This window comes from Talpa occidentalis, unplaced genomic scaffold, assembly GCF_014898055.3.
Source record: "Talpa occidentalis isolate TD23 unplaced genomic scaffold, MPIMG_talOcc4v2.1 talOcc4.4, whole genome shotgun sequence".
Lineage (NCBI taxonomy): Eukaryota > Metazoa > Chordata > Mammalia > Eulipotyphla > Talpidae > Talpa > Talpa occidentalis.
Window position 1 is genome coordinate 31,751,603 of NW_023604295.1, and position 27,443 is coordinate 31,779,045.

The 27,443-nt window shown below is 46.8% G+C and overlaps 2 protein-coding genes across 3 annotated transcripts in view; one reads left to right on the forward strand and one right to left on the reverse strand.

Annotated features, from left to right (window-relative positions):
• Window positions 1–7,474, forward strand: part of VPS8 (VPS8 subunit of CORVET complex) — a 193,988-nt gene extending 186,514 nt beyond the window's left edge. For both annotated transcript variants that reach the window (XM_037525229.2, XM_037525228.2), the window contains exons 46-47: window positions 3,502–3,582; window positions 6,741–7,474. In XM_037525229.2, coding sequence (XP_037381126.1) covers window positions 3,502–3,582; window positions 6,741–6,890 — 231 coding nt within the window. In that variant the 3' untranslated portion in view covers window positions 6,891–7,474. The remainder of the gene's footprint in view (window positions 1–3,501; window positions 3,583–6,740) is intronic.
• An 8,434-nt stretch (window positions 7,475–15,908) lies between these two features.
• The window catches only part of CUNH3orf70 (chromosome unknown C3orf70 homolog), a 38,154-nt gene continuing 26,619 nt past the window's right edge, over window positions 15,909–27,443 (reverse strand). The window contains exon 2 of the mRNA XM_037525230.2: window positions 15,909–20,856. Within this exon, the coding sequence (XP_037381127.1) occupies window positions 20,300–20,856 (557 nt within the window). The 3' untranslated portion in view covers window positions 15,909–20,299. The remainder of the gene's footprint in view (window positions 20,857–27,443) is intronic.

The following is a 27,443-nucleotide window of genomic DNA, read 5'->3' on the forward strand; positions in this document are numbered from 1 at the left end:
TTGGAAAACCTCTTCTCTTGGTTTTTCCAAGGAGAGTAAGGACCTAGGGGAGGAACAGGAGCATGACGGGCCACCCTTGCACACTCATCTGGGCATGGTACAGGGTTTGAAATTATGGGGCTACTCGTGAGTATGTGTACATGCCTATCTCTCACTCCAGGTTTCTTCCCAGCAAAGAGACTAGGGTTTACGAGGTAGAGGTCTGGCTATGCTCCTTAATGGGTTGTGAATTTTTATTCACATTGGGCTATTCTCCTAACTTCTGTTCCTTATACAGTCCTGTTTGTTTATTTGGTAAGGTAATTGTAGGGCTTGCAATTTCTTAAGATTCAAACTAAGAAAAGCTAATTGTTTGGCTGATTGGCACAGTTGAATCAGGAGAAGGTAAAATACCCATAATCTGAGTGTCTTGTTACCACTGGAAGCCCATGGGGACAGAAGTCTGCAGAGTCTTAGACCCCACCCCAGGCCTACAAACCAGAATGGGCATTTAGCAAGATCTCCCAGTGGTTCTGATGCATATTAAAATTTGAGAAGTGCAGAAAACATGGGTTAAACCATCATTTGAGTCTTCTCTCTGACTCAGTGAGCAAACTCCCAGGGGCTGTACCATTTATTTTGCACCTAGAATAGACTCCTGCAGTGTAGTGTTTCCTGAGGAAGGGTGGGGGGTGAAAGCATGATTCTATTTTTAACCGTAGCTTTTTCTACTTCTGATCTATCATGACCTTCACTTTCCCAAAGTGATTTGAGTTGGTCTCTGAAATACATCCAATAGGATGGGATAGATGAGGAAATCTAGATTTTTTAAAACTGCATGTCTAGAAAATCATATCAAAAATGGTTATAATAACATAAATATTTTCCACCAAGTCCTGTGCAGTTGCTGGTTTTACATAACGCACCATTTAACTCTGAGTTCGCTAGTGATAAAAGCTAAACAGAAAGCAGGGTAATAAGTCTACAGCGTCCGACACAGCTTTTCTCAGGGCAGGGTCATAAGTGGCCTATACCATTTGCATTTTTATAGTAAGTACTATAGTATATTTCATGAGAATTTTTCTGTAATATCCCTTCAAGGCAGAGGTTTTCTAATACCGCTGTAAAGTGAAATCTTTTCTTGCTCTTGCTGATTTATCATTTGCTGCCTGGGCCTTTACACTTTGTTTTTAATTAACCTGTTTTACACACCCATCCCTGCCCCCACCCCCCGACACCCAGGGCCATTGTCCCTAGTCTGTTCCTGTTTTGGGCCCTCTTTGTTAAATCTCATCACAGAATAACCAGACAATGAGCAAAGGTGACATCAGGGGGACTGGTCCCTGTCATATGGACTGTGGAGGTGGCTGACCCCAATGCTAGGGTTTTGAATCCCAGTAAAAGGCCTGTATCACCCTTATCCCTAACCTCTTGCTCCCCAGTTCATGCCAGTAGAACTAAAAGTGTCAGGAACATCAGGTGGCAAGACCACATCTGTTGTTAAGTCTCTGTTTTTTTTCTGCTTTTTGCTCTATTTGAGCTAGATTTATGGTATTACTCAACCCTTCAGATCATGTTTAGCTTGGAAAGCATCTGCTTAACTATCCATCGGAAAGTGTGACACTCCACACACTTTCTTTCCAAGCATATGATAATTTTTCCTACCAAATTATATTGAGGGAAGAAAATGTAAGCGTCAAGACAAATTTAAACAGTCTCACAGTAAAAAACGAGGCCCCGTGTTCCCGACAGAGTAGAGCCGTGAGTCTGTCAGAGTGGCAGTGGCACCCCTGCGGGCATCCTCTTCTCTTTCTGGCTTCTGTTTGGCTCACACTGCCCTGCTCGGGATTCCCAACCATCTGTCCTCATGCTCAGCCACCCACGTCACCAAGAGAAGCAGGAAGGATAAAAGCAACGGTGCCCTGGGCTGGTCTCTAAAGCCCTGACATATTTGGGGGGCACCACCACAGGATGCCAGAAGCCCGTGAGAGGTTAGCACCCCTCTGACTGACAGCTGCTGTCTGGCTCTTAAAGCAGATCCTTCCCATCTACTTAGTAGATGAAGCTTTGAATTAATTTCACACTAAGGTAACATGATTTTTTCCAAATGTAGTGGCGGTTTCCATTTCTTAGTTCTTAGTAGGGTTTTTCCCCTTAAGGGTAGTAAAAATTTTGAGAAAAAGCAGCAGAGTCCTTCCTGGAAGAAATTAAATTTACACAACCACTTAAGATTTCTGTATATAGTACTTTGTAAATGATAGTCCAGATCCTTCCGCAGGAAAACACTTGGACGTGACAATACTTTTCTCATAAAGTAGTTTTGAGGATTCGAGATCATCCATGGAAAATACTAGAACACAGGGCCTGGCAGGTAGTAAATGCTCCATATGTGCTAACTAGTCTTAGTGGTATCATTTGCTCCACACTCCCCTGCTCATGCACTGTGTTACTCTGTTCCCGAACTTTCTAGACACAGACATTTGGTTTTATTACTGTTTGATAGCTATTGCTGCAAAGACTTTCCTGTAAACAGAACTTGTCTTTAGGCCATTATGTAGCTCCCTATAATCCCACAGCCCTCACTGAGCCCGCAGAAAAATCAGCACCCATCCCCTCATCATTAAAACCCTTCTCAGACGGGTTGGTTTGTCTTTAATGATCCTTTCATTTATGCCAAGAGGATTCTTAATAGATATCAAAGAAAGAAAGATACAATTTAACAGTATTATAAATAAACATGGAAGTTTTATAGTAATAAAAGCCAGCAAGTTGAAGACACTTTCGCTATGTGTCTCATCTAATGTAAGTTTTAGTAACCTCATAGGCGAAGCATCTTCCTCTCACAGATGGGCCATTTGAGGCTCAGAAAGTAACTTGCCTAAGGTCACATAGCACGTTCTTGTCAGAACTGGTATTCCTGTCACCTCTGACTCCAAACAAAGCCTACTGCTGCCCCCTCCCAGAGTCCCTTTCTCTCTGGGTTGGAACTGAATCAGCTGCACTAGGATAACCACAAGAATGACAAGGCCACCACACTATCTGACTCTGCAGAGCGGGACTGTTCTAGAAGTGAGATTTCACTTGTTCCAAAAAGCAACAGACTAACCTGCCACCCATGGTGGCTACCAGCTGTCTGAGTTGGGGAAGTAACATGACTTCACTGATAATGCATCCCCCACTACCACAAGGAAGGGGCTGCATTTGGTGGTGGGTGTAGGATGCACGACTGGAGCTCAGTTGCTCTGCATAATAAAGGTCTCAGAGAAGGAGATCAAACATACAAAAATATCAGAGCACACACTGCGGAAGAGATCCACAAAGGTAGGTAACCTGGGATTGGCACCAGGGGACTTTAGAGAAAAGTGTGTGTAATTCTAGTGTTCAGTAAAATATGTCTCACTAGTTGCTGGTAGCCAGGATTTTCTTGAGAGGAATGAAGGAAGCGCCACGTCCTGTTTCACTCTTGGCCAAGTTCAGAGGCAGCTCATGGCTGTTATTAACCTCAATTTTTTCATTTCTCAGGCAACCTCAGAACCCGTCCTGGATCCACAGCAAATTCAAGCGTTTGATCAGCTTTGCCGGCTCTACCGAGGAAGTTCCAGGGTAAGGTTTGTTTGGTTGTTTAAGTTTGTATTTCACTATTTATAATTAATGGTTTGGAAACAGTGTCCTCAAATCCTCTCTGCAGCCCCCTCTCAGCCAGGAAAGTGCCCTGGCATCCCTAGGATGGCCATGTGGAACCCTGCCCCAGGGAGTACTCAGGATTTGGCAAAGCATGCAGAGGAAGGGGAAAATATTTGTCCCTACCTCCCATATGCTGTGAGGACCCAGAGGGCATTTGTGTACTGCCTCCAGAGAGAGTGAGTTTAAGCCTAATCCCTCATCCGGGAGACCTTTGTTTTATTGATGACTGTCAAATGCCCAAAGTCCCAGACCTAGTCCTCAAATGCCCAATAGTTTCATTGGCTTTTTTCATTTATTTTGACCATGAAAGACATGCTAAAATACAGTGGCTTTACCAATACAGACGTGTGCATGCACGTAGTCCAGGGCCTACCTTCCGTGAACCTCTCTCCAGATTTTTTTTTATGGCTCTGCCATCCTTATTAAGTGGATTATACTCACACGGTTCAACATGGTTGCCCCAGCTCCAAACATCACATCTACATTCCAGCTAGCAAGATGGAGGGAAAAGATGAATGTCCTCTGTTTAAGGACAATTCCTAGAAGTTGTGTATATTGATTCCACTGATCTCCATTGCCCTGGCCTTAGACTCATGACCACACCTAAGAGGGTAAATTGGTTTTATTCCAAGAGGCCCTGGACTGAAACTAGAACTATAGAAAAAGGGTAGTTCGGAAGGCTACCGGCAGTCATGCAACAGCAGCAGTGTGGGTGCCCCACAGTCACTTCAAAAGTGTAACCGTTAACCTTCTCCGCCTCTTCCTCACCTAGTGCCAAGTGTGGCACCTTGTCTCATCCAGTCACCCAGAGCAGACACCTGGCACCTCACCTTCCCACTCCATCCACTGTCTAGGGGAATGGTGCAGCACCCCTCATGTTTTCCTCTGTTTGTATTTCTCCACTTTCCCCCAAGACTGTCAAGCGTGCACTGCAGCTCTCTGTCCCTTACCCATGCTGCTGCCCAAGTGTTCTTTCCAAACCCAAATGCCATATCCCTCTGCTAAGAACACTTTCCCGGGTCTCCATCACCTGAAGGTGGAGTCCCAAGTCTGCTCTATTCCCTACGTCACCTCACCCTAAATTCCAGCCGGCCCAGACATGTTCCCTGGGCTTTCTCTCGCGCTTGCGCAGACAGCTTGTGTGCTCGGCTTCTCTTCTCCGCTGGGCTCCCTTCTGCCAGTCCCCATTCTTAGGCAAACGCTTGCTGGGTTGCTTGGCAGCCAGAGGGAAAATGAAGTTCCCTCTTTGAATGTCTGTCTTCCCAGTCTCGGCCAAGCCCCGCCCCAGGAGCTGGGTTTCTAGGCCTTCTGCGGAAGTTCTGCTGCTTAACACTCTTGAGCCAGAATTCAGAACTCACCAAGTTTCAGATCACTCGTTACAGAAGTAGAACACACAAATCTCTTTTTGGGGGGAAAGAGGAAGTCTTTATTGTGGCTACTCTTTCTGCCTCACAATACCTGAACGTGAAAGAACACTGAGCTTATGTAGCATCCGCTGCCTGTTGCACGTTACAGCCTCGCTGAAAGCGTCACAGGCTGAAGGGCAGCTGAGTGAGTGGCAGAGACTGGAGGTGCCCAGGCAGGGCTCCAGCAAAGCAAGGGGTACGGCTCTGTCACCTGCGCGGGTGCAGCGCAGTCCCCGTCAGGACTCATGTGCCTGCTGCGTGTCCTGGGGCAGCCACTTGCCGCGGAGCCCCAGCCCGTGCTGGGCATCGTGAACCGGAAACATAGTCGCATCTGGGCCAGCCCTGCAAGGGGTTATTTTAGATAAACTGCCACTTTGACCTTCAGGGCCTTCAGGTGGCTCCCCGTTTATTACAGCCACTGGCAGTGAGTTTTCAGCAGAAGGACACAAATGGACAAATGGACACAGTGAGTTTATGCCATGATGCCTGGTGAGGAGAACCCTCCTCCAGAGAACAACTATTGGGTTGTCAGAAAAGTCACGAAGCATTTTTGCACAGAAAAAATGTGTTGACTTTTCCGACAACCCAATGGAAGGTTGAGTGCCTGTGAGGCTGGATGGGGGAACAGGTGACGGGCAGGATACCTCAGGAAGGCAGAGCTGTAGGCAGCTCAGCTGGGGGGATTTGCCGCTTGGGCTAAGTGTGAATCCCAGGCTACCCCTCACTGCTGGGTGACCCTGGGCAAGGCACTTCTCAGGGCTGTGGCTGTTTACCCACAGGGTTGTCGTGGAGGACTAGAAGTAACACACGCGTACAGGGCCTACCATTGTGCCTCGCACCAAAGGTACTCACTAGTTCCTGGGGCTGTTGGGGGGGCCTAGGGCCAAGCAGACTGCTTACCCTGTGGGATTGAAATCTCATTCCTCATCGCGGCCTTCTCCCAGGTAAAGGACCTCGGGATGGAATTCCTCTCCTGTGTGGCCATCAAGGGCATTTGGAGGGCCAGGCTGTTGCAGGACACCTCTTTGAAGTCAGAGGCTGGCCCCTCTGAGGGGCAGGGCCTGGTTTCCCAATGGGCTAGCATCGGCATTTCCGCCTCCTCGGCACATCTTCCAGAACTAAGCAGAATGAAGGGGTCCCCGCTAGGGAAACTGAGAGCAGGGAGGACTTGTTTAGAGAAGAAGGTGGAGTCTGAAGTTTCCCGGGGAGCTGGGCATCCATTTTTCACTCTTCCAGGTTACAAAGGAGAGGGGCCAGGGGGTTTGCCCTGAGATGAGCAGAAAGCAGGGGGAGAAAGGTGGCTACAGAGTAGTGCACTTCAGCTGGAGAAGGAGCACACAGCCCCAGGGCCGAGGCGGGCAGCCTTCCATGGTCAGAGCAGCACCGTCTGCTGTACGCTTGGTTCCCCAGGCCCACCTCGTTACTCCAGGAGGAAATCCAGGCCCTGAGAGGTAAAGTGGGCTTGCCCAACGCCACATTGCTCATGTTTAAGGTATGGGAGCCTGGGTTCCAGACCCAGCTCTCATGCCCCTCTTCGCAGTGCTGCACTGCTCCTGCATTCCAGGCAGGGGAATTCAGGGTTCTCCGCCTCTGGCCCATGTCCCCTCCCCGAGCCACCCCACAGCTTCTCTCCCAGTCACAGCCTGGTTGATTGTGTCCCCTCTTTTGCAGCTGGCTCTCCTCACAGAACTCTCCCAGAATCGCAGCAGCGACAGCTACAGGCCATTCAGTGGCTCCCAGAGTGGCCCTGCTTTCAACAGCATCTTCCAGAATGAGAACTTCCAGCTGCAGCTCATTCCCCCGCCGGTGACTGAGGATTGACGCCTCCCTGGAGCCTGGCCCAGGGACCAGAGTTGATCCCAGGGCAACTGGGGGTACCCCTTCCAGCTGGCATGTCCCCACTGTCCCCCACCGAGCAGAGGTGCCATGGACTTGCGTGCTCGGGGCTGCCTCCACACCACCATTCCCCAGGGACACGCCCTGTCTCCTCCGTGATGTCACATTGCTCCTGACTGGTTGGTTTGGTTTTGCTTATTAAGCAAAGAAATATCACACACCTCGTCCAGCTTTTAAAGAAAATATATTTTGCCTACTGGGACTTTTTCCTTTTCTCCGGAAGCCTAGAGAATGAAGGGAGGTCACACCAGTGGCACTGTGGAGTCTGTCCTGCTCTGCCCCTCCGCCCGGTGGGAGCGGGGAGATACATCACCTGCTGCTGGCGGATCAGCGGCCGGCCAGGCCGCAGTGCAGAGAACCCGCCTTGGGAGCGAAGGATTGGGGGAGGGGGGGTGGCCCTGGCTTCTCCCTTTTGATGTTTTTGTTAAAACCCATGAGAGTGCAAGATCTGCCCTTTCTCACAATAAAGGCCCGTCCACGTTCTGCAGACCTGCTGGCTGGCTCTTCGTCCACCCAGCCGTACAGACCACCCATACACTTAGAACCCTTGTTGCATCGATTCAGTTTAATTAGCTCAAAGAGAAGGACGCTCAGTGTGGCCGCCCTGCCTTTGCTCAGCCATGGAGCGCCCCCCGGGCTGTTCAGCGCCCACCACCCAGGTGCTCGAGCGGCAGGGACGAGGCTGCCAGAGCAGGAGGTTCACATTGTGTGGCCCTGAGACTGTACGTCATTGGGCCAGCAAGCCCAGGGGGTCCCCACATCGGAGATAGGTACCCCTCCCCCTCACAGGCATAGGCCCTGTTTCATCAGTGCGCGCAGGAGCCATCGGTCCTCATGGACTGCTTATGCTCGGGAAACATGTACCAACTAAATGCAGGTGTTAATTCTAGTGGGAAATAGACCCTGTTTCTGCAGCTGAGGAGCTGTGATCCTGCGCAAGACATGACTTATCTCAAAACCGCACTTTCTTTATAAAACCATTGTGAAGATGAGAACCTTCAGGATTTGGCAGGTGTGTGGCCAACACCTCAGAAATACTAGCTCCCAAGACCTAGCTGCACAGGCTGTTCCTCCTTATGGAGGTGGGAAGGCCTCAAATTTGGGGGAGTGGTGTGATTGGGGCATTGTGATCCCCAACTGGATGCTGTAGGGTGAGTGAACGGGTCAGGCTTTTTGCGCCTCTAGCCTCTGTGGCTGTCACCTGCAGCCTTGATGGAGCTAATGCAGCCGGCCCTTGGGAGCCGGGCATGCGTGCCTGATTGTAAACACCTGAGTCTGGGCGTGCACATGTGCGTAATTGTGCACACCTGTGCCTAGGGGGCGGGGCTGTAAGGACAGCATCACTCAGGGACAGACGGCGAGGAGAGGACAAGTGACTGCAGAGAAGGCGAGACCATGAAAGGGAACGCCAGCGAGAGCCCAGAGAAAGAATCGGGATTCATGGCGGCCTGGGGGGCTGTTGCCTGCCAGCCTCCCCCCCTGCCCAGCCCCCACCCCCCACCTTCCGCCTGTCCCGCCTGGGCCATGCCTGCCGGCCTCCCTGCCTGGCGTGCCTGGTGCCCTGAGAGCCTGGAAGCATGAAAAATCCACAGAGCTCCTGGACTCTCCTTTGTCTGTCTGCCCGAACCGATAGTGAACCTGCCCCGCGCCTGCGGGCACTAGCGATACCCACAGCAGTGCTAGGAGAGAGTCTCAAGCCCATTTCACAGATGGGAAAGCCAAGGCGTCATTGAAAGGTCCATGCAGGAGGCCGGAATGCAAAAACCCCCCAGGCAGCCCACCTGGGAACAGGCCTGCGGAAGCCTGCCTAGAGGATCCAGACAATGAGCCTCCCCCGCCCTGCAAATCTTTTCTCAAAGAAACTCCTCCCGCCCTACACATCTTTTCGCGCCCTACAAATTTTTCCCGCCCTACGAACCCAGTTTCCCACCTGACCTCTCCTCACCCTGTACAAGCCTGCCTCCCCCTAACAACGTGTGCGGCTTCACCAACCCCCACCTTGGGTCCGTGAGGTCTGCCCAGGGCGCCATAAATTTTCCCTTCCTTTGAGAAAGCTTGGCCTGGCTCTCCTTTTCTTTACTGCGCCGAACCTTACCTGTCAACCATCATAAATTAAACCAAGGTGACGTACTCAAGCCTTGGCAGAGTGGGGGTTCCAACTTGGAACAGGGTGGTCCCCGTGGAGAGGGGTCAGAAACAGCGAGACAAGTATGGGAGGAAAAGAGCAACATCAGGATCGAGGCTGCCATTGTCAAGCTCCCCACGAGGCGCTCCCCACGAGGCTCTCACCCACCTGCTTCACCCAGGCCAGGCCCAAGAAGCCAGTGCGGCGGCTTCACTTGTCTCTGCTCTAGGTGCGTCCTCCAGGTCTCCTTCCGGCTCCACCTCCTACTTCCTTCCTTCTGGGTCTCCTCTGCAGCCTCCCCTCCTCCCTGCTCAGCTCCACCCTCCCTTGGGTGGGGCCGGGAACCTGGCAACTCCCCTTTTCCTGGGGACCACCCTGTTAAAAGTCAAAACTGTGATTCCAGAGCCAGTGCTGCTCTGGAATTATCAGAAGGTTTCTTGATGTGCCTAACATTATGCCAAAGGAGCTTTTGGCATTTGATATTTAGCCCCCAGCGCGGATCTTTTCTCTCTCTCTCTCTCCCTCCCCCTCTCTCATCTCATGGTCTCACCCCTTCTGGAGTCCCACCACTCCTAGTGCAGTCTCAAGGCGCAGGTGTGCACAACCTGCACATGCGCGCCCATCCATACTCCAGGTGTCCACAATCAGGCACGTGCGCCCCACTCATTCTCCCGGGCGCCTTCTGCGTTAACAAGTTCAAGGCCGGGGCCTCCCCGGTGGCGCAGCGGTTGAGCGCTGGGTTGCGAAGCTGCCCGCGGCCTCTGCAGCGCCGGTTCGATCCCCGGCTGCTCCCCGGCCACCAGAGGAGGGTCCCACATGGCGCGCAGACCTCTCCTGCCGCCCGCTGCTCCCCTCAGCAGTGTACTTCGGTCCTTCTGCCTGCTCTGCTCCCCGCTCTGGCTCTGGTGAATTCTCTCACCCTCCAGCGCTTCTGACTGTACCCAGTGCATGTATAAACAAAACAAACAAATAAATTAATAAAGCATGCCTCTATAAAAAAAAAAAAAAAAAAAAAAAAAAAACAAGTTCAAGGCCGCAGGTGACAGCCGCAGAGGCTAACGGCGTAAAAAGCCTGATGAATTCACTTACCCTGCAACATTCCCAAGGCAAAACTGGGACCGTCCTTCACCCTGTAATCTAACGAGCCAGATTAGTGTTAGTGGAGTATCAGAACCCCTGTTGAAAAACAGGCAGTAAACAACAACTCTCTGGCACCTTCCATGGCTTAGCTGTCCCCAAGAGTTAACTTGTCTTTAAGACGCCACAACATTGAATAAATTACAGCAGCTTTTTATTCAGATCATGCCTTCCTGAATTGGATCTGAAGAGCCTCTTCTCTTCTAAAGTAGATGAGGACCCACCTGAGTACTGGGCAGCACCCAGCACTGGTGACGTGGCAGGCCTGAGCTGGGCCCCCATCCCTGCCATCTGGGAGCCATCGCCCCCATCCCCTTGTGGCACTTAGCACATGTTCTACTCTGCAGTGATGTCGGGTTCCACTTCGAAGCAGTTCCTTAAGGCCAGAGACTCATGGAAATATTCCTCGACTCAACAACAGCAGCGTTCTGCTGACGTGGCCCCGGGAGCTCATGAGGGAATTGGGGGATCAAGGAACTAAGAGCAGGTAGCTCTGAGCACCCCGCTGCAGGCCATGCTGAACTCCAGCTGTTTTCCTAGGTCACGTGCCCCGCCTTTGGCTGTGATAGGTGGTGGAGGAAGAATCTGGAAAAGGGAGGTTGGCTGGAGAGACCCTTCAGCTCCATGGGGGAGGGTGGGTAACCGGTCTGAACATTGTCCAATTGTGTAGTCCCCTGGGAAGGGAGAATTGATCCTCTGAGAGAAAATCAGGTGAGTGGGTTCTGGTTGGCCAGACACAGCAGGGTCCCTCACAGTGTTGTTTCTCCTTGGCAAATGCTAAAGGTTAAATACCGGAGTGAATAACATCTGTGTCCCACCTGAAAACGGCTACCCTCAGCTACCAGCTTCAGCTCTTCTACCCCTTCTCTGCGCATGCCCTTGCCATCCGGGGAACACCCACTTCCCCACGCAGGCAGGAGGGACAAGTGGAAAGAGCCCCAGGCCGCAGGTCAGGCCCGAGTTCTAGCATGGCCCATGTGTGAACTGCGGAGGCTGTTTGTGCTTCTGCAAAATAAATACAATCAAAGCGATCTGCTCCATCTATAGCAAAGGTCGAAGTGGCGAGTGGGACGATGCTTTACAAGAAACCAGCCTGAGCCCACGTGGTGAGGGGGAGGGAAGGGGCCTGTGGAAGAGGAAAGTCGCCAGGGGCCTCATCAATGATGAATGCTCCTGTGAATAAATAATTCAGAGCTTTGGGGATCCTTTTAGAAGCAGTATGTTTCCACTCAGCCCAGCCTGCTGAAAATGTTTCCCCAAAGGTGCATCTCCAGAATCAGACGCCTGTGCCAGGCCTAGAGATGCGGGAAGGCCACCTGCTGTGTTGTCCTCCTGGGAACCCAGGGGACTCCTGGGCCCCAGGGAGTCAACGCCTGAGCTCCCAAAGGGCATTCTTCTCGGGGGCTTCCTTCGCCATCTTTCTGCCGCCAGCCTCCTCCACATCCAGAGCTTGCTCAGCTCCCAGCTCCACTCACCTTGTTTACAGAGGTTTTCCTGTCCTGTCGCCTGAGGGCAGGATTGGGTTTGACCCACTCCCATGTCCTCCAAAGCCCAGTGCTTAAAACAGGAGGTGCCACCATCTTTAAAGTCACTCTCTTTAAGTAAATTCTTTATAGACAGAGACGTTGCAAAGGCCATGTGGCCCGCTGGACTGATTCAGTGTGAACGTACCTGTGTTAGCAGGGCCCAAATGAAGCACAGAGATGTGACCAGCAGCCTGGATTGTTTATCACAACCCCAAGTTAGCTCTTCTCCTGACTTCTGACAGCAGTGTGTTGCCCATTCTGAAGTTCATATAAAGTACATTATTTAGGTTTTTTTGGAAGTGGTTTCTTACACTCAAGTAGGCTTGTGAGATTTATCCATATGATTCTCATTGCTGCATAGTATTCCATTGTATGGTTCTGCCAGCTTATCCTGGTGTTGACCAGCATCCAGGCTGTTTCCTGGACTGCCTATTACCATTCTTCTTCCTGTCTTTTAGTTAATGTGTATGTGTTCCCCTTGGGAATGATTTTGCATGGTCAAGGTAAGTGTAATTAACAGCTTTTTAAATATATGCCTGCATGAGTGAATAAAACAGTCTACAACAGGCAGAGCAGGGCAGGGGGTTGGGCTAGGTAAAAGAGGAGGTGGCGCATGGCACCCCTTTAATGGGTACCCGAGCTTGCCTCAGTCAGGGGTGGCTGGCTCAGGAACCTGGTGGATCTGCAGTTAAGCAGCTGGTGGGGCCCGACCTTAGCTTCACACTGGACCCTTTTCTCCATAGCTGAGTGAAGCCTGTTGCCCCTATTTCTACCTGATACTTACCCCTCTTGAAGGTCAGGATTTGCTGCTAATCATCTTGGGGGGGCCATGTTCCAGGACCTCATGGCTTGCCCACTCTGGCCTCCTCTCTGAAAGAATCAATCAGCCCATCCTCACCTCCACCTGAGATGACTACCATCAACTCCATCCTCCCATTGCTGGTCACTCCATGACCCCACTATACTCTTTCTGGGTTGCTATATGCATCAGGCATAACATGGGGAGTAGGTGAGATTCAGGGAACATACTGCAGCTCCAGGACACAGATTCCTGTGACTCTGGGATTATGGGTAGGTTATGGGGTGAGAAGAAATCCTTTGGGAACTGGTCAAGAGAACCAACCCCCTTGGGATCCCAATAATCTGAAAACACCCTGACGAATTCCAGCTGGACCCATTGATCTTATGCTGACCACCTGGTAACCTGTCTGGAGATACCCACTTGGATCTCACATTCATCTAAGGCCTTGGGTTCCCTGGGAAACCCAAATCTCTGGTGGTCCTCCCCATATACTCAGGGCAGCCCCTAAATCACACCAGAGTCACCTCTTGTTATCCTAGATTCCCAGGTAAAACAGACCCCTGGGATCCCTGCACAAATCCCATTGGCCTCAGTAGGCCCACTCTCCAGGCACTAGGTCTCCCCACCCCAGGTCTTCCCAAGGACTCCTGGCCTGACTGTGGCCTCTTAGAGTGACACTGCGATGAACTGAGGTCCTTTCCAGATACTTGGGTGTGAAAAACTGCTTTGTGAAATTTGGCATCACAGTTCACAGCAGCAGATTCCAAATATGCGGGCAGGAACTCAGTCCTTTGTCTGCTCCGAGTGGCCCTGGTGTTCACGGCTGAATGAGTGCACTGCAGCCCCCTGGGGTAGACGAGACCCTGGAGTAAAGGCAAGTCCAAGGCAGGTGACGACTGAGGACCTGCAATAATTGAGGGAAGGTTTTGTCCTAAAAGACCCCACCCTCCTGGGGCTGGGAGGAGATGGAAGCAGCAGATACCAGAAGTGCTAAGAGCCCAAGTTCCGAGAGAGTTCTTAGACCCAGGACCACAGTCAGCACAAGGCAGCATCTGGACCTCGGGCCAGGGTCAGGGCCAGGGCCGGAGCAAGCCAGGTCGGACACAAACTCAGAGCGATTTGGCTGCCAGGGCAATATCAGGCAATGCCCAGGGGCTGAGCTGTGGCTGCCTGATGCCCCTCCTAGAGCCAGAGTTGGCCTCAATTCGGGGAGGGGCTGGGTGTGCCAGCCACAGCCTTGGGGCCTCAGGTGTACACAGGAGAGGGAACAAGCCTAAGCAGGAGCAGGGCTGGATTTGGAATCTGGGTGCTTGGAGCCCTGGCCCTGCCACTTACCTGCCGTGCACAGCTTACTTACCCAATGGTGGGCTCGGCTCTTGGTTTCTTCAGCCATAAGCTCATGCAACCGTCCCGCCCTGCCTTGCCGCAGAGTTGTTGGGTATGGCAGCTAATCTGACATGTGGGAAAGTGCCCATCCAGATGCCTGGTGCTCTGCTGACCCTCAGTGCTGTGTGTCTTGTCACCATCTTACCCCTTCTCTCTCCTTGGAATAAATCATCCAAGGCCTGACACTAGGAGTCAGCTTAGGTGTCACAGAGGGGCTAAGATGACCCACCAGAGCCCGGTCTTTCTGCGGTCCCTGCCATCTCCAGTCCAAACACAGCGCTTCATACCGGGGCAGGGAGACACAATAACAAGTCCTCTCCGCTGGCCCAAGAACTTCCCAGCCAAGCCGGAGGCCTGGAACGGAGTCACTCCTCAGTGGAGGTGTTTCATGACAGGACTTTCACCCCCCAGGCCGGGATTTAGTCTCTTCCTCATGTCTGGGAGCTGCTGCCTGGACTCATCAGCTTCACTAGGTTTGATTCTAAAAGTAGCATCAATTCATTTTAGAAAATTAGGAGAGTTCAAAAAAAGAAAAAAAAAAAACACCATTACTCTCTTGGCGTATTTACTTTGCTTTGCTTTTCACTTGTCCTTCCATCAAATTCCCCGATCTGCCTAACTCATGAAAACTTCCATCGATGTCGAGTTGTCCCCCCTTGAACCTCACTGTAAGCCTCACTCCTGAGGTCCTGCCTTGCCCCTCCATCCAGCACAGAACTGGGGGGACACCAAGTTATTGCCAGTCTCCAGTGATTCAACTGGAATGAGGACAAAATGCTCAGTTAAAGTTCGCTGCAGAAAGTGTGTGTGGTGGGCATTTGGAAGCAGCGATGATGAGATGTCCGCTAGAAGCTGGCAATTCAGTTATGTAAAGAGTTGAAACAGCAGAGAGCACAAACAGTAGATGAGATCTGAAGTCACTTTGAGGAAGGCTTTGAAAAAGAAAGTTATCTTTTGTGAAGGAAGAAAGCGCGTTTAGAATGCTAGTCAAGGTGTGATTAGAGCATTAATCAAAGCACTACGATTTTGCAGGAAACGCTCTGTGTGTGTGTGTGTGTGTGTGTGTGTCCGCGTGCGCACACTGGAGGAAGGGCTGTGTGGAGCACAGCAGAGGAGGAGAGGGGAAGGACACCTGTGGGTGTTTCTCCAACACCGGGGAGCAGCCACACTGGGAAGCGAGGAGCCTAGAACAGGCACTGGAGTGGAACACCCCCTGCCATCTTCCCAGGGTCACTGAGCAGCCCGACTCAGGCTCCAGGGTGCTGAGAGGGGTGGGCGGCGTGGGTGGCGATGCAGATAGAAGGCCAGGGGCATGGGCCCGAGAGCCAGAGTGAAGGCTTCACACCCTGACTCCCACGCACACCAGATGTGCCGCTTTGGGCAAAAATGTTCATGTCTTGAGCCCTTGATGTGTGAACTCTTCCTCAGAGGGTTGATCTGAAGACCGCTTGTAGCAAGCAGTAAGGTGGCTATTGAGCTGTAATTATTAGTAATATTAGCAGTGATAGTATTACTAGTACTGATAATGAATTTATTTAGCAATCCCTAGTAAAATTATTCAAGTAAAAGTCACGCCCAGAAGCTGTTCTTTCCTGGGTATGCTGAATTAAAAAAAGGAGTCCCTGGCTTTGCCTCCTGAGGCTTGGGTCCTGGAACTTGGTGAACAGCGGGACTATGCCCCCAACACCCCGCAGGCTGTGGCCGGGCCTGTCTAATGTGGCATGTATGCAGCAAACACAAAGCTTGTAACCGTGAGAGAAATAAATACTGTTTGGGGGTGGGGTATAAGTCTGATCTATAAACCTAATGTAGCTAGCCCAAAAAATCTTACTACAAAGGATTCTTGGAGTGATCAACAGTGACCTTAGGTGTATATTATGGATAATAACACTTACCTGCGCTTCACAAAATTTTTATAGAGTTTAAATGAGATAATATAAACTACTCGCTTCCCAGCACAAATTAAATGCCATACAACTATTTCACATTCTTCAGATGTAAGTTTTTGTTTTGTTTTTCTCCTATTGTGTTGTTACTTAAATCAAACAGAACCTGTGCAAAGGCGAAGGGGGAGAACATTCCAAACTCCAAAATACCAGATTTGTGCCAGTACAAAAGAAAAAAAAAAATCACATTTATTTTACAAGGTAGTATTTTCCTAAAGTATTCTACATAAAGGAAAGTTGAGCTGTCTGTAGGAAAACAATATAATTTTAGGAAATTACAGAAGGTCAACATTGTGTTTCAAATAGACAGATTTAAAAAATAGCACAGTAAGTGAATATTGCAAGGTATGGACAGCTTTAAAAAGTGTTTATGAACATAACGACATGGAAGCGCAACATGAAACCTCTAGCGATGACTTGCTTTCAGGCTTGCTCAGAGTACTTGAGCACTGCTTCAATCTTAACAGCAAAAAGAACTCAAAGCACTAGCAGAAACAGGGCCCTCTCCTAATACAGGCAACTCTTAATTATCCATCCTAATGAAAGGGAGTGGTGACAGATGGAGTTTCAAAAGGCAGATAATTCCAAAATTAAGTTTGCAAAGTGTCCTTGTACTTGCGTTTTTGGAAGTGAGGAATACTGACTTCTCTGGAATTCACAGCACTGCTAGAGTGAGTAGGATTCTCACTTCCTTCTCCCCTTCTCAATGGAGGGACACAGTCACATGCCACTGAAAAGCCTCAAATATAACTGGCCTCCTTAATTCGGGCTCACACCTCCTCTGGAGAGGGGAGTAGGAAAGAAAACTGGTAAAGCTTTGTTTTCCTCATGTTAAAAACCAAAACATGAAAAAAATTGTGCAAACAAGGTAAAAGAATCAAGAGCCCACTGTATAAATATTAACTTGTGCTTTTTCCCCCCTTGCCTAGTAGTATTTATACCTCCAAATGGATCTGGGTATTTTTGACAGCTTTCTGAATTGTCTGGTTGCATCCTATTACCCAAGTAGAGAAATTTGCATAAAATAATTCTGTTATGATTAGTCCCAAAAGAACTGTGATGTTCCAAATAGGCCAGGAAGTGGCGATTAATAAATAAAACCACCTGCTCCGAGATGGAGTGACATCCTATATCAAATCCAAAAAAGCACACAGGAAAACAACTTTGGGGTCAGTGCTGGTTCTGGTGGTTCTTTCTTCTCTATTGGATCACCTCGAGCCACAAAGCTCCCCTTCCCAAGAAAACAACTGTTTTTCTTCTGGGTTTCTCTCATTTCAAATCTTGAAAATTATAAGGTAAAAAAATACCTGGACTTGATTGTAAAGCCTTATTTCTTCATACACCAGAAGCATTTTAAGTGCTTTGTTATTTCTCAGAACAGTTATGAGCAATTTGAAAAGTCTAAAACAAATTTTGGTTAGATAGAAATTCTACACAGCACTTATCTTGTATCTTATACCTTCTACTAGAATAGCCTGAACATCAACTTTCAAAGTGGGGATGGCAGAAGGTCCCACAAAAGCACAAGAAAGAAGTTTCTCCATCTGCACCACCTAGCCCTTTGCTCCAAGTGAGCACACAGGTCCAAATTATCAGGCTTTCATCTCTCTCAATGTACAGGTTTTAACCAAAAAGCTACTGACATGATTGTGTTTGATGTCTATAATACATATTGCAGTCTAAACATTTTCTAAAGTGCCTATAAATATGCTTATACAAATGTGCAATATAATATTAGGGTTACAGAGAAATTCTTTTATGTAATATAGAACAGAATAGGCCTAGAATTTAAGATGAAAGGACACACAGGTTTACACCCTAATCAGTTGTTTTTGGAATGCAAGCAAAAAGAAGTATTTCTGATTCAGTCATATATGATTTTCAGAAAATTATTATATTGACTGTGCTAGGCTTAAAAAAAATTCTTGTTTGTGCTTGTTTAGAAAGGGTTATTTTGAGATCCAGGAGCATCTGATATTTAGAATCCAATGAAACATCTCCATTCTATAAAATAGGTAACAGTAAGTGAAGTTTAGTGAATTTTTAATTATAAAGAGATTGTGCAAATATTTAAAGTGATTATCAACCATTATTAAATGCAAAAATTCCATTAAAATTGTGGCTAATTTGAATGGCAGTTCAGGGGCTTTAAAAATAGGAACCTAGGTAAGAGGTGTAGGTATTACTGATACAGGCTCCACCCCTCAACACAGTCAGCCTCTGCCCTGTGCCACTCATTTCCGTGGCTTTGGAGACTTGGTAGTTGCCTCCAATTAGTTTAATGAGCAGAAAAGCAGACCCAGCGCAGAGAACTGATAGGAACAGTGTACAGAAAGAAGACACTCATGCCCACCAGGGGATTCAGTGAGCTCACCCTAGGGGTAGGTGGAGCGAGGCCCTGTGTTGCCATATAAGCCTGAGCACGCAGAGCTGGCTGCGAGGCTGTGGCCTGTCCAAAGCCGTTAGTTGGTTTTTCACTCCCAGGGAGCACTGAGGACACAGGCACGCTCACTGGCCGTCCCAAGCCACTGGGGCAAGCCAGGTCAGTTCAGGAGAACCCACCCCTGCACCCTGTTTCCACCTCCCTTCTGTGCCATGCAGTTCCTGGAGCTTTTCTCAACATATTCTTGGTGTGACTTGTTGAGACTTTACATTTTAGTAAGTGAAAGCTTTATGCTGCTAACTCATCTAGCATAGAAAAGTTTTGACTAACACTGTTTTCAAAGGAATACACATGTTCTGCTTTCTAAACCCTATGATTTTTTGGGTACCTAAACCTAACAGAATGTTCTAGCCAATCACTTGAACAGCACATACACTGGGAAAGCGGACTCTGCCGGGAGTGACTGATAAAGGATGCCAAATTGAGGCTCTGGGAGGAAAACGCCGGGCCTCTTCTTAGTTCCTAAAATACAAACGAATGTGACATGGAAGAGGCGTGGCGCGATGCTGCTGGCGCACGAGACGATGCCACCAGGGCGCACACGTGCTCAGGGTAGAAGGAATCTCTCTCCAGCTCTGGCGGCTCCCGTCCCACTAGGTCGTATTTTACATTCCTGAACTGTCAACTATGCCTCATGGAGAGTAGATCTGGAGAAATGGCAGGTAACCTACTCACACAAGGCCACCTCATATAAATGGAGATTAGAAGTAAAATTCTGAAGAGACCTAAATAAGAGAGAATTACTCGCTATTTGTGTATGAGAAAAGAGAACATGTACAACAGACCATGACTATTACTGTAGTAAAGTGAACAAGTATTACACAAAATATTTTCTCCTTACTTAGCAGCAAACTATTTCAACTGCTTTTGCATCTGCATAAAAATTCATGCATCATACTGAATTCTAATCCATTACTCACCTAAGCCATTCTAGTGCTTCATACAACCAAATGAAGCAGAATTAATCAAACCTATTAGATTCATTCCTAATCCCTAAAGGACTGCTGTCTTTAGCATTTCCATGCTAACTAGAACTATGACTGATTTTTTTTTTTTCTTAAGACCTCAGATGTGGCTGCCTCCTAAATATAATGCCTATATAATTTCCAAAAAAGTTCCCCAGGTTTGAAGAACGATTACGAAAAGCAGGGAAATGGTGGGGAACCTACTTGAGGGGCCCTCTCAAATGCTCCCCAGCCAGGCCAGGCCAAGTGCTGCCTGTGTTACTTCCCCCATTGAACTGTGTGCCTCTTCTCCTTGGGATCGGCCCTTATGCCCACAGCACCCTGCAGAGCATGGGTGCTTGGCTGAAGCTGAAAGGAGCATGAACTGAAGATGCCATCTCTTCTGAAATGAAGGTCTAGTTCAGCCCCGAGTCATGGAGAGTTGTGGAGACACTGGTCATTGCTAGGGACCGAGCTGGCCTCCAGGAGCCTCCTGGAAGTAAGCCAAGGCAACAATGGCCCAGACCAAGTGCAGGTGGGACGGAGAAGAGGAGAGGGACACGGCATTTCGCCAGTGCAAACTCTGTTCTCGTAAGTGAGCTGATTCCCAGATGGGACTAGCTGGGCAGGGGGTGCCTGTAAAACTTCCCAAAAGGAATGCCAGAGTTTTTCTGTGAAGAACTGGCTTTTTTTAAAAATACTGTCTCATTCACTCTGGGAAGCTCCTCAATCTAGTCAGTGATACTCTGATCATCATTTCATCCCTTTCAAAGTTCCCAGTGAAATTAAGGCTGGGTCACAATTCATGACACCAGATGCTACATAGAAAGTAAGGTACAAAAGAAAACTGTTCATAAGAAAAAGAATGTCTTAGTTATAAGACTAATTTAAGAGTGAAACTAATCAGCAGACCACTGAACTGCTAGGGTTGTGAGGGGTAGAAAATACCAACTGCATCGGAAAAAGGATCCATCAGACAAAAGTACAAAAGCTCAGCGGGGCTTGGAGTGTGGGCTCCAGCCACCTCACACGGTGGTTTCTATGGTCTCGATCACTTCCAGGTCAGACTGTGAGGGGGAGAGGAGGGTGCACTCGTCAGGCTCCCAGCTGCTCTCTGGACTGTAATCTTCCTCTGAACTCAGTTCTGCTCCTTCTTCTGTATCCTCATCACACGATTCCACATAGTGAGCCCCAATCGCATTGATCCCAGAGTCCTCAGAACTTGAGGGAGAAGAGCAGTGATCTATTTTTGGTGTATTGCTCTCTTTTGAAATTAAGGCATTGTGTGCAGAGACCTCCTCGGGGCTCATTTTGTGGGAAGGTGGGGCCAGCTGCTTCTGCACATAACACATCTTCCCATTAATACATTTAACCTGATAGTTGTCGATAAAGAGGTCTGAAATCATACAGTACCTTGGAGAATCTGGGGGGAGGGGAGGCTGGAAGACCGATGCAAATTTCAAAAAGTGTTCAGTGAGTGAGACTGAGATCTGGATGGTGTTTGTGGGTTCCCGGGGCTTCGCAGGAATCTCAGTGCTTGGAAGCTGTTCCACAGGGGTCATAGGCTGATACACGTATTTGCCTGTGGGGAACACAAAAAAAGGTCGTGGGAATCTAAGAGTATCATACAAATGACATAACACAGTCCTTAATGGGTTCTTTCCTGAAGACTCAGAACGTTTTTCAAAATATTTCAGTAACATTTTGAAGGTAGGAACAGAATCATTCAACATTGTTGTATCAATTTATAATAAAGCATGGTACATAAAATCAAGGTGTTTTCATCTAAGAAACTCAACACACTTTACAAATCTTAATTTATATTTGTGACTGCCTCTGAAGCAGCTGGGTGGAAACATTAAATGCTCTACCCATCATACTAAAGAATATCCATGATTTGATATGTAAAAACACAACTTATTAAGCAGTATAATTTAAAATTGTAATTCCGGGGCCTCCCAGGTGGCGCAGCGGTTGAGCGCTGGGTTGCGAAGCTGCCCGCGGCCTCTGCGGCACCGGTTCGATCCCCGGCTGCTCCCCGGCCACCGGAGGAGGGTCCCACATGGCGCGCAGACCTCTCCTGCCGCCCGCTGCTCCCCTCAGCAGTGTACTTCGGTCCTTCTGCCTGCTCTGCTCCCCGCTCTGGCTCTGGTGAATTCTCTCGCCCTCCCGGCTTCTGACTGTACCCAGTGCATGTATAAACCAAACAAACAAACAAATAGATAAATAAGACATGCCTCTAGAAAATTAAAAAAAAAAAAAAAAAAAATAAAATTGTAATTCCATTTTATTCTTTAATCATTACGCAATATATATTTATAAACTGGAGGGATACATACCGATTTACTATGAAACACTTTGACTCTTTAGATCTCTATATATTTTGATCAGAAAACACACACATACACACACACACACACACACACACACACACACACTTAATGGGTAACTACAGGGTAGTCCTGGTCACCCTCAATGGCTGAAGTAGGTAAGGCTTAGGGTGTGAAATAATCTCTTTCAAGACCCAGAGCTCATCAAGAAGCTTATCTCCAAACCTTCGCCTGTGCTCTGAGCTCCGATCATGCAAACCTTATGGTCTAATAAACACATAAGCAAGAGGATAGATAGACCCTCCTGGCATAGGATAGACCCGCCAAGCATTAGGGGCATCATCAGCTGAAGGGGCAAAGAAGGCAGACCTTCCAGCCTCCCCTCCAATCTTCTAGCCCCAGCATCAGAAAAAGACATCTCCAGTCAGGGGCAGAGAAGGGACTTGGAGAACCCAGGGAACAACTCCCTTTGGTCCACAAAGTGGTGAGCAAAATATTCAGAATGAAGTTTTGGTCTTTTCTATTATTGGCTGGTGGGCTGGCAGTTACTAAGTTCAGGGGGCAGTGACTGGCAGCCACTCAGGCAACGCTCACTGTAGACGACTGATTAAATTCATTCCAGTCGAAGTGAACTGGGGTTTAGTTATCCACTGGCCACAGCCATAGGAGGTCTTTGAAATTAATCTTCAGACCCAGAGGGCTCAGGCCAATATTTGGTCCAAAGATGGAGGGAATCCATGAAGCTTCTCCACCCCTCCCTCTCCCACTCCTCTCATTTTCCCTACTCCCCCCCCCTTTGTGCTTCTTCATAATTTCTTTGCTGTTTCTCTTCTCTTCTCTTCTTCTCTGTTCAACCTCTTTTTCTTCTCTAATCCCTTCAGCTCCAAAGCTTTTTCCCTTCCCTTAAGTATAGTAAAGGAAAGAGAAATACAGTAGGGCAAGGAAGATGTACAGTGGGGTCCAGATTCCGTCCCCTTTTACAGTTTACACATGTAGTAAATATGCTTGCTCAGAGCAAGGGGGGCAGCCCCATCTCTCCTGATGCGGGTACATATGTCGATGGGGATGCAGATGCCCAGAAAGTAAAGAAAAGACGTCAGATGAGAAACAAAGTTTAATGAACATCTTTCAATTACCCATTATATGATACTAAGCTATTTTACTTTATTATAAACACAGAAATATTAAATTCATATCAAGCATTTAGTATTGTAATGAATCCAGAGTGGTTAGTACTTTGCTCCAATTCCCACAACTTCTACTCTGTAGTTCACTGTGCTATGAATGCATGTTCACAATGATAGCCCTGCAGCACTACAAGATGCTGAATTATCGGAGATTTGATTACGTCTACTCTACTGTACTTACCAAGAAAATAAAGCGCACTAACACAGTTTTGCAATAGGAAGGGTTGGAACAAAAAGGTTTCTGGTCACTTAGCCAGGAAATTCAATAACCACTGAACTCTAGTCTCTAAACAATCCTCTTCATTAAGGGTTTACTGTGTTATTTAAAGAAAGAAATAGATAGGAACTTTCAAAAAGTTAAATCTCTAAAAGGCAAAGATACTCAAAAAGACTCAGGCCTTGAATAAGAGTAAAAGAAAGATCTAGATATCATAGGCTCCAGCAATTCCACTTTTGGGTATACAGCCCAATGAACTAAAATCAGAATCTTGAAGAAATATTCTTAGCAGCGTTATGCACAATAGCCAAAGGTGGAAGAAACCCAAGTTCACGGATACTTGATAATGGAATGGATAAAAAGTGTGGTACATACATATGTTGGAATATTATTCAGCCTTAAAGAGTAAGAAAATCCATACTGTAACATGAATCAAAAGACAAACACCAAGTGATTCCACTTACATGAGGCAATTAGAGAAGTCAAATTCGTAAAGACAGGAAGTAGAACAGCACTTGCCAGGGGCTGGATGGTAAGAGGGAATGAGAAGTTGTTTAATGAGAATAGTTTCAGTTTTGCCAAATGAAAAGAGTTCTGGAGCTAGATGGTGGTGGCGGCTGCACAGCTGTGAGAATGTTAATACCCTGAACTATACACATTTGAAAATGGTGGTGACTGTTAGCTTCTGTGTATTTTACAATTAAATAATTAATTGGTATAAATCACTGTATTAATAGACTGGAGGGAAAACGCCAAATGATCTAGAACATACAGAGTCCGTACAATTCAAAAAATAAGAAAACAACCCAATTTTTAAAAAGAGGTGTGACTAGTAAAGGCGACATGAAGGTCCTCGTAGTGTGGGAATGCCTTCGGACGTGACTGTCACTGCAGCGTCTTGGTTATGAACAGAACTAGTTTGTTGCAAAAGTGGGTAAGGAAACATGGGATATCTGTTTTTCTTAAAACTGCAACTAAATCTCTAACTTTTTATATATATAATATAATTTGAAACAAGTAAGTGACACTGCACCCTTTTCAGTGCATTATATCAGGAACACATGCTACTGATCTATCTCATTAGAGATGATAAATTTGAACCCTTGTTTAATGTGGTTTCTGTCAAGGTTTTTCCACCAAAGTTAGTTATGTCTCTCTTTGAAATTACTACATATCATGTGAAGAGATATTTTGAGGTGATGCAAATATCCTGTTTTTCGTCCTGTTTTCATCGACTGATTTTAGCATGCATAGGTGGATCTGGTGTGCAAAAGTCATTACTATGGTGTTTGCCAAACAGTGGCTTTCTATTTCCATCCTCTACGTTTGTTAATTAGATTCCATGTAAGCAAGAGCTGCTCTTCTCCCTCATTTATTTGTTCAAGTACTTACTTACATAAGCTGGGGTGCAGAGATATTTTATTCATTGAATTGTAATCTGTTACTACCATTACCTACTTATTGCTCAGTTTGTCTCAGATCTAGCTCTTAGAAGCTTCTTCAAGTCAGCTCCTGTGTCCTTTCAACATACCCAATTCCTTTTCTTCTTTTCCTGAGACTTTCGTACTTTCTGGCACCAGAAAGTGTTACTGGCTCATCCTCTATTTGCCCTGCCCCATTTCTCCAGGGAGCCTTAATTCTATCTAGCTCCTTCTAAAAATTTACACACACACATTCTTCAGTTTGGTCTCAAAATAATCCTGTGAAGTCAAATCTTAGTTTACTAATGACTCATTCAATCACTCATAAAACTCATCCACAGAAAAGTGAAGACTAAACCTTATACAGTATTTAACACCCATTTTAAAAATAACATCAAAATAAAAATAAACTTCACTAACCCATTAATTTATCTGGACTCTTTTCCAAGGGAGCTGAAGCCACTTTCTCAATAGTCAGTCTGATTATACAACAGTGAGTAACATCACAAATATTAATTATGATCATTAACTGAAAAATAAATTTCATATATCCAGTTTTTCTTCAGGGAACCTTGACTCAACACTTTAATCAGTGGTCTCTCAACTAAAGACCTGGCAAAACCAGTAAATAATTCCACCATTCTTTTAAAGTCTTGGTTCGTAATTCTGCTTGTTCTTCCCTCTGGTGTTTAGCAATAATATGTAGTACATACATTTCTCACAAATCCTCAGTGAGATACTGAAAATATATGTTCTCTTTCCTGATTCTTTGGAGCAGAGGAGAAAGTGAAGAGGTAACTACTTTTGCAAGCTAGTGTGACAACACAGACATCAGTTATAGGACCTAGGTCTGTGACATCCTCTGTTCTTTTATTACTTCATTAATAATTAGGTTCATATCAGGCCTTTATCAGTTTACACTGTCATTCTCTACCTTTAACTTCTGCTAATATTCCAATTTGTAGCACAGTGTAAATACATAGCAGATATATTTCCCTGGAGGGAAGTGTTTTTGTTTGGTTTTGTTGTTGTTTTGTTTATACAGCACAAAGTGAAGAGGGAAAAACCCAAACAAATGTAGAAGATAATTTATATGCCTTGCTAAGCTATTGCATGCAGTTTGTCAAACTATTCTTTTTTTAAGGATCAGCTGTGCATTTTGATTCTTGAAAAAGGTCCTTTGGGGAAAATGAGCATTTTGCTTTTACAGACAGTTTTATGACTGTGAAATGTGTGTCCTCTTGACACATGAAGTACATTGCTTTCAGGGAATACAAAGTAATTTAAAAATTAGCCTAAGTAAAATATAATTAGAAAGGTAAATCTACTGGAAAAAAATTAAGTAGCCAAAGGGAAACTGCATCCACAGTTCAGTTCTTTGATTTTATCCAGTGAACTATAATTATATTGATGGTATTCCCAAGAGCATTCATTATTTTGAGAGTAATGTTAAATATTCTTATACAGCTATATCTGCAATGTGAATTATTTACTAAGTTGAGTAGCATATCACAAACTAGAAGCAAAAAGAACATAACATTTATTATAACCAATAATTTTTACAGCCTTACTCTCTATCCTACTCCACTGGAAGCCAGTATACCAATATTTTTGCACTTCCATCTATATGAACATTAAAATTCATATATTGCCCAATATGCTCACATTCCCAATCAGAAATTTATGTGAAATCCTAGTTTCTTCATTTTTCAAATTGTTAAACCTTTTTTAGTTTGGTAGAACATATTAATGTAAAGCAAAACCCCAGTGAAACAGAAGCATGGTTTACTTATTTAACAAATAATTATTGAATATATACCATGTTTATACTTTTTAAAAAAGATTTATTTATTTATTTGTTTGTTTGTTTATTCAAGCACTGGGGACAGTCAGAAGCACGGGAGGATGAGAGAATTCACCAGAGCCAAAACGGGGAACAAAACAGGCAGAGTGGCAAAATACACTGCTGAGGGGAGCAGCGGGCGTGACAGGAGAGGTCTGTCGTGCCATGTGGGACCCTCACTGGCAGCCAGGGATCGAACTGGCGCTTCAAAGGCTGCAGGCAGCTTTGCAGCCCAGAGCTCAACCGCTGCGCCACCAGGGGAGGCCCCATGTTTATACTATTAAATCAGATGCTGTGGGGGAAAGTAGCCTTACTTCTAAGGACCTTCCAGTCAAACGCGGGGGGGAGGATAAAAAAAAGTAAAAATAAAACAAAACTTGAATAAAACTGTAAGAACTTACATAAAGCTATTCACCAAGCAGCGGAATAGAATTCCAGGTTTCACTCAAGGATTTTACATGGTTGTTAAAAGATACAACCCTGGAGCAAAAAGACCCACTCTGGGCCAGTTTCAGAGCAGGACTATGTTGGTTTGGCACTTGGTATTCAAAAAGGGTTGAGCAAGAGTGCAAAAAAGGCAATAAATGTTTGTGAGGACGACTGATGGGCTTAGGAGTACAAGGCCAACATGTTCATGCCTTTGAAACAGGGTATCCCTCTCTGGGGCACCCCCTGGCCCAGAAGCAGAGGCTCCAGATAGCAGCAGCTGCACTGCTTCGCTTGTTTCTCTTCACTTCTCCTCCCCTGCTGGCAAACCTTCATGAAAAAATGATTAATTACGTCAAATGCTGTTTTACTAATTCCTTTTTACAGTGAAATGAAATGAACAAAAATGTCTTTGAGGTTTTTATTAACAGACCACCACGGAGACCTTGACACCAGAATTCCAGCTGGATGGCAAGCAGCTGCCACACAGCAGTCCTGGGGACCGAGGCCCGGATGCCCAGAGATGACCTCGGGAAAAACTAACATCACATAAATTAGCAAATGTGCATTCCTCAAACCCCATTAAACATCCCTCTCCTGGACTCAGAATTTGAGGTGATTTCTTGGGACAACAGTTTGGCTAAGTCCTCAGAGTACTGGTCCTGAATAAATTTTAGCTTTCCTAACCTCAGCCTATCATGTCTGACTTATGAGTGACGGGTGGCTGGACCTGAGCTCAGTACCA